Source organism: Carica papaya, chromosome 6 (assembly GCF_054855325.1).
Source record: "Carica papaya isolate Zhongbai chromosome 6, ASM5485532v1, whole genome shotgun sequence".
In the NCBI taxonomy this organism is placed as follows: Eukaryota; Viridiplantae; Streptophyta; class Magnoliopsida; order Brassicales; family Caricaceae; genus Carica; species Carica papaya.
In genome coordinates, this window is record NC_142314.1 from 9,484,812 (window position 1) to 9,492,308 (window position 7,497).

General features: G+C 32.9%; 1 protein-coding gene across 1 annotated transcript; it reads right to left on the bottom strand.

Annotated features, from left to right (window-relative positions):
- Positions 1-1,319: 1,319 nt before the first annotated feature.
- On the bottom strand, positions 1,320-2,815 carry LOC110825570 (NDR1/HIN1-like protein 13). Its single transcript, XM_022056035.2, has one exon. It carries the CDS (start codon positions 2,711-2,713, stop codon positions 1,703-1,705), a length of 1,011 nt encoding a protein of 336 aa, XP_021911727.2. The 5' UTR covers positions 2,714-2,815; the 3' UTR covers positions 1,320-1,702.
- Between the last annotated feature and the right edge of the window lie 4,682 nt (positions 2,816-7,497).

Genomic DNA, 7,497 nt, shown 5'->3' on the forward strand with positions numbered 1-7,497 from the left:
GTAGTACAGTTAACCAGTGTATAGATATTTTTATATGTATATATAGTTTAGAAGTGAGCATGTGCAGGTTAAAAGGAAAGAAAAAGAAGAGAAAGGAGAAGGTGCTTTAAAAACTTCCATTATTACTAAGTTGTAAAGTGAACATATACGTACATATATATATATATATATATATATATATATTATTTGTTGTTTTTTTTTTTGGTCGAGGGGAAAAGTTGGCATTGTGTATTAATAATTAGTGAATGGTTCTTTAAAGTTTCCAACCTTTAATCCAACACTCTTTTCAAGTACCACTAACTTTAAACTACTTCCCTTGCTTTATGTTGAAATATCCTACACATGCATTATCACTTTTTTGTTTGTTTGTTTGTTTATATACATATATATATATATATGTGTGTGTGTGTGCGTGCGTTTTTCATGTTCTACTTTAATCCTACTCTGTTTTCTTTATCTTTTTTTTTTTTAAAAAAAAAAAAGAAAAAACATCTTCTTAATTTTTATATGATAGTAACACTTGAGTAAATAATAGAGGTGTATGATTTTTACCTTTATCTCATATATATATATATATATATATATTTATTTCGTTAAGAAATAAGTATGTGCGTGGGCAATCACACAATAAATATAAAAATATAAAAATAATTATATAGGAATATATGAAGACCTAAATCGTTCAGTAATAACCAAAAATTTCTCTAATTATAATGTAAAATATAAAATGAGTAATCAACATAGAGATAACAAGACCTAATTACTTCAAGATTGTTAATTATGTACGAACTCATACACTATATTTTCTTTGGTATTTCATGAGAATTTACACCGTTTGTTCATTTTAACGAATAGCAAGCAAGCAAGCAAACAAAACAGAAACCAAATTAAGAAGTAGATATTTAAATCTAATAAATTTATGAAATTAATTAACTAAGTTCGTTTTGGTTTGGTTTGTTAAAAAAAAAAAGCCAATAAATATTAAATGCTTTTTTTTTTTTCCTCTTAAAAAAATTGGTGGACATCAATTTGGGCTCCAAAAATTAGGGCGTAGGAAATATGGGCTAGGAATTACTCAATAAAAATAATAAAGGAAAAATAAAAAATTAGCTGAAATAATTTTAGTATTTCTAATTAAAGTTTAATTGCATCTTGAACTGGGAAAAAGTGAATATTATTCGATTGTTATATGGACTGGCAGCCTTTTGAAGTTGTGAAGAGATCAGAACATGAATTTCAAAATCGTTGAATTTCTTAATGTTTTGGACATTAGATTAATTCTATATAGCTAAAATTAATTAAAATGTTTAGAACAAATAATCTATTCTGTGACAACTTATTGAATAAATATGAACAAATTCTAGAAACAATGGGAAGAAATATTGAGCTCTTAAGAGCAATCTCTAATTAATTGCTAACGAAAAAATCTTACTCAAGAGTATAGGTCGTGGTTAAACTTAAGAACGAGGAATGCATTACAATATTCATGATTAAAAAAAACATTCAAATTTGTTTTTCTAATTAAATTAATTTTTTCTTAAAAACGTAAAACCTGAATGTTGATCATACAACATTATAATGTCTTCATTCATCGCATATCAATTATATATATCTTCACGTTCTTCCTAGATGAATTCCACGAACAGACCCCCCATGCATTTGATCATTATCGTCTCCATCAACTCCCTATATATAGCGATCATCATTTGAATTGGCTATGACATTTTTGCGACAGAATAGTCGTTTTAACCCCCAATTCGGTAACCTTCATATCGCAGGTGACACCCAAATTCTTGGACCACAATATCCATGACCCGACCCGGATACCCAATCTCACGTTCATATTTAGCACCAGCAATGCGGTTTTGCTCTTGGGCGCTTGCATCAAGCCGTCGGCGAGCTCGAAGTTTATGGTGGTTAAAGCCTTGGCATCTTGCGCAATCTCTGGAAAGTTCCCTTCCCCAAGCTTGTGATTCTTGAAATATAACTTGACGCCACCACCCTCGTCGTCATTGTAGTCTAACCCAGTTTTTTCATTCAGGTTATTTACTTTTAATGATATCTTGTATAATTGGGTGTCATATGATGGTTTGGGTATGGGTTTTTGGAGACTAAGTTTGACAATGGTGAAAGTCGGAGCCTTTGGGTTATACACAACCTTCAGGGTCACAACAATGGCTCCGATCATAATAAGGAGAGCAATCACCACTATGAAAACCCACAAGAACCGCCGGCAATGAGGTGATCTCTCATTCTTGGTTGTATTCTTGAATTGTTCGACATACTTGGCGTTTTCTGGCGGTGGGACACGGTAGATTTGATCCTTGGGGACCTGGACGACATAGGTTTCTAATTCTTGAGGGTTGTCGGGAGGCGGAGCCAGCGGAAGATTGGTGCCATTGAGGGAAGGTCTACGCCAGTGACGAGGTGGGTCATTTGAGATAGAGTTGGCGGGTGTAGGCGAAGGGAGAGGAGAATGAACTGATAATTTACGCCAGTTAACGGAAGGGTCATTAGGGTTGGTGGGTGTACGCAAATGAGCAGAAGGGTTTGTAGGGTTGAATGAATAAAGTCTACGCCATGAAGGGTTATCAGCGGCGGAGGTGGGATGGACAGGGGCTGTCATTTGACGGAAGATAGGTGAGAAGATAGGAGGGTCATCGGGTTTGTCATCGTCAGCGGGGGCGGTGGAAGGAGAGACCCGCCCCTCCATGGGAAAATGAGGGTCGTCACAATGGCAAAAGAAGTGGAGAGGTGAATGTGGAGTAGTTTTAGGGTTTGCATGGGAAGGAGACGTTGCATCGGGGTTGATTGGTGGAGGAGAAAGTTTGTTTCAATTTGGAAAAGCCAACGCATGTTTTATATTCGAGAATTAATTATATTATTAACTGCAAAAACCATAATAGTTCTTTTTTTTTTTTTCTTAAAAGATAATAAATAAAACTGAAAAAGAAACAGAAAAATAGATCTTAGAACTTACTTAGGAAATCTTAGATCATCCGTAATTGGATTCTAAGTTTGGATATAGTTGACTTGGTAAACGCAAAATTATGTATGTTTTTATTGCTGTATAAATTTTTGCGTAATTAACAAGGAAAAGAAGAAAAATGAAAATAGAATTTTGTATTGAATTTTTGAATTTGTTTTATTTTATCATCTTAATTTGTTCATTGTTATTAGAAAATTACGATTTAAAATTTAAATATTTCAATTCAACTCAGAGACAAAATAATTCAAATTTTACCAACAACTAAATTGAAATCTATTATAGATCTTAAATTTAGATCTAACTAATTTTTTATTTACTTATAAGCTACCATTTCACATATACATACATATGTACATAACAGTATATTTTGAATAATAACTTATATTTCAAATTTTAATTCAATTCAATTTGTAGTTTTGGATTGAAAAAACTTAGATTTTTTTTATTTCACAATTGGAATCTTAATTTAAGGATTATATTTCTACATCAAGATAGTCAACAAGAATGTTTATGCATACTAGTTGGATTTCTTCGTTTTTCAAGTTTTGATCTGGTTGGATCACTGATTAAATTCACTTTATTACTAGAATATAGAAAAATAGTTGTTTAATTTTTTATATCTTTTCATGGAAGTCTTCTGAAGTGATTAATCACTTACTAAGTATCAAAACTGAAATTTAAACATTTGAATTCTGTCTCTCTCTTTCCTTTTTCTTTTTATAAATTATATTCATAGATTAAAAATAATGCACATTAATATGAAATATTACAATACAAAATATATATCCTTTCTATCATTAATCATCGGGCTACCGCTAAACACAACTCTTTAATACAACAAAAGTTTTTAATTTGAGGATCTTTACAACTGAATCATGATATATACATGTATTTCTTCTACCACATCAAATAAGTATATTTGACTAGATAATACTTTAACTGATACTAAACATAATAATGTAGACTTCAAAGATATTCAATTAAGAAAAGAAAAAAAAAATACAATTTAACATTCTCAATAATCCCTTTGTTGTTCAAAAATTTCTTGCCAATTCAAGTTTTTCTAAACTGTTAGTCATCTAGATTTCCTCAAGAAATCCATATTATTTGGCCTTATGATCTCTCCGTTTAGTTGAAAGTGATAACAAAAGAGGATGAAGAAGAGGGGTTTTTGGGCTGATAAATCGTGGAGTTCCAACCACGAAGACCTTGGTCCCTTGGGGAAGCGATTTGTGAAATTGGTCTTATTCAACGAGGATCAAGAGTGGATTGCAAGGATGACATTTTGGCATTGGCCCAAAAAGGGTCAACAGGACTTCAATTTGCAATGTCGCTATAAAAAAGTTGGATTAACAAAGGAAAAGCTTAAAAATATTCGTTGTTTGGACCAGTGGGTGGGAAATGAGTAACAATTAAGCTAGCAAAAAGCAAAAATAAACAATTTCAATAGGGAATACGCAATCACTTGAACTAAATCTCAAGGTAAATTGAACAGTAACTTGCATGAAGATCATCTCTTGCAAACAAATAACAAGTTCAATTATATATTGCTCCATCATAATAGGAAATTACTCATTAAAAAGTTCGTTAAAAACTCATAGAAGAAACAAAAACCACAAGAGAAAGCTGCAAGAGCTAAGGAATGATCACTTATTGAAGGGTGAAAGATCCACTGAGCAAATATGTCAACAACGAAGGAAAGACAAGGCATATCCCTCCAAGAAAAACATCTGTAAGCTGCCCTAATTAAACTTGAGTTCGAAAATAAGGTAAAACTCTTTTTTTAAGGGAGAATTATGGAAATGAGCATGGATAGTTCTCTAAATACTTCACAAGTATCATTTTTCTTTTTGACACCATTACCTCAAAGTTCTGTAATAAAAAGTTTTTATTTTCCAGCTTTTGTTCCAATTGAACCTCTCATTTGTTTATTTGCAAATTCAATAGAATTGGAATTAATGCTTCTATTTGAGCAACAAATGGAATAAGTGCCTAGTTTTCAAGGCATTTAAACCAAGATCTTTGATTGTAGTTTGATGTGAATGTTTCTTCTCTTCTTTTATGGCTGTGCTCATTCTCTAATTTGTATTATCTAAATCTAACTTATCTTTTTTTTAATTCCCATATCATAAAGTTAACCTAACTTCGAGGCCTTTATTTGTTTTATTATGTGCATTTTCTTTTTCTTTTTCTTTCACATAAATCCAAAATTTATTGGTATGTGATTTTGGTTGTTCACTGGCATAATAAATGTATAGCTTGAGATTGATTAAAATAAAAATTTTGAAGTGGCAACAAATACCAAGCAAATTCAAACTACTAGCTTCAAATTATTATGGAAAAAATGTGTAAAGTATAGCTTGCATTGATCAAATTCAAATGCAACAATTTCTCGAAGTTGTTACAAATTTGCACACGCTCACCATCTAAAATCAATTGGAGACATCACAACAGAAGCATTTAAATTTCAAATTTGTCACTTGGAAGAAAAAAAACAAAATGATAAACATTTTAGTTTAGTTAAATAGGTGACATCTTAGTGTTGAGTACTCAGAGGTATGGAGCTTTGAAGAGGATCATAATAAGCTTAACAGGACTTCTGTGCTTGAGAAAACAGGCAGTGGATGGTAAATTCTCAAAGAAACTAATAAGATTATGAATATGCAAGTGAATAAAAAAAAGAGAAAGAGAATTAGGTTTTTGTATCTTTAAAATCCCATTTGTCAGCTCAATTTTTTAATCTTTTGATAGCTAAAGTGTAACATCCATTTCCAAATAAATAAGAAAATAAGAAAAATGAATAAAAATTAAAAATTATATTTAAATGAAAAAATTTCAAGAATCTTGAAGGTTATTTAAATTGAATGACTTAAATGAAAACAAATGAAAAAAAAATGAGATAAAAACATAAATAAGAAGAAGTGGAATGGGGCAAAGAAAATAAAAAAAATGGACTGCCCAGATCAGACTGCTGAAATAGATCGAATGGAGGAGATTTAAAAGAAAACGGATGACTCAGATCGAGCTTGTTAGATCCAATGGCTGGGAGAATGGGTCTAGAAGGGAAAGAGATTAGGGTTTTCTTCATTTGAGAGAGAAGTCAAAAAAGCGAGAGGAAGGAGAGACGGGCGATCGGGGAAAGAAGGAAGAGAGGGTTTCACACGGGGAAGCCGAGAGAGAGAAAAGCGAAATGAAAGAAGAGAAAGGCTGGAAAGGAAGAGGGGAAGGGAGAAGAAAAGAGAGGAAGGGAAGAAAAAGAGTGGCCGAGTGGGAAGAGGATGAAAAGGGGGATGAGAAGAGAGAGAGTCACAGAGGCGAAAATTCGAAGAGAAGGGAAGGGAAGGAAAGAAAATTGCAGTCGAGGAGCACTGTCTGATGGCGAAATCCAAACTGAGGTTGTTCGAATTTTTCGAGCAATGACCTGAGCCAGGTGCATTCTTTTTCCTCTTTCGGTGTGTGTTTTTGACCAAACGGGTATTCATGTGTGTGTGTGTGCAGGTTTGAAAGTTAGAGAGTCGCGGGGTGACCGAGAGAAGATGAGTGGGAGCCAACCCAAGGCTGAACCACTCGCACTGAAGGTAAAATCGTTTGTTTATGTGTTTTGGGTGATGGTTTGAACGGTGGTGGAACGAGGCCTGTGTCAGGTTGGCTGCACAGGCTCAGTTGGGCCACTCACCTGATCAGGAACCGAGGGGCCTTCCTCGGGTGTGGGGAAGCCAATCCATTTAGGAAGCCAAAGGGTCTTCCCCGAGCATGGGAACCCAATCCATCATTTTGGGGTTCTGATTCACTTTCAGGGAAGGTGGAAAGTCTTTTTCAAAAAACAAAAATTTGATTCGCCAAACGAGAAGCCGAAAGGTTTTTCGGGTGCGGATCCCGATAATTTCGGGCATTCCGTTGGGTGGTGACTGAAATCTGTAATTCTATTAAATTAATTTTTAATATTTCAAAATATATTAATTAATTTATATCGTATGTACAGAAAAATTAGAACATTCAGACAGATCCAGAAATACACATAAGAGTGTAAGTACTTCTAAATTTCAATCGGGTTTGAATTTCGAAAAGTATATTTATTTCATTAAAATTATGAATTTTAAAATTTGAACGGACATTGACATAATTTTCGATAAAAAACAGAACTCAAATTATCATTAGTAAACCTAAGCAATTGGAACCCTATGAGGAAGACAAAACCAGAAAGCAGATCTAATGGACTGAGAGTTATTTGAATTGATGAAATACGAAATTAAAAAATAAAAAAAAAATCCTAATTAAGTGAAAAATTGAAAAGAAAAATGAAATAAAATAAAAAGGTAAAAACAGAAAGCAAAAGAAATAATTGAGGTTGTGAAATGATCAATTAAAAATTCAGAAAAAAACAGAATAAGAGGTAAATAGATAAGAATTTATTATTGAGAGGGTAGGAGTGAATAGCGTAGGGACCCTGAATACCTCCTCGTTTAGTCTGAATCAATGAGGGGAGTGTGTGTGTGGCTGAAGTTCAG

Bases quoted from the DNA above. Each gene is read 5' to 3' on its own strand.
- LOC110825570 (XM_022056035.2), bottom strand. From the start codon at position 2,713: ATGGAGGGGCGGGTCTCTCCTTCCACCGCCCCCGCTGACGATGACAAA.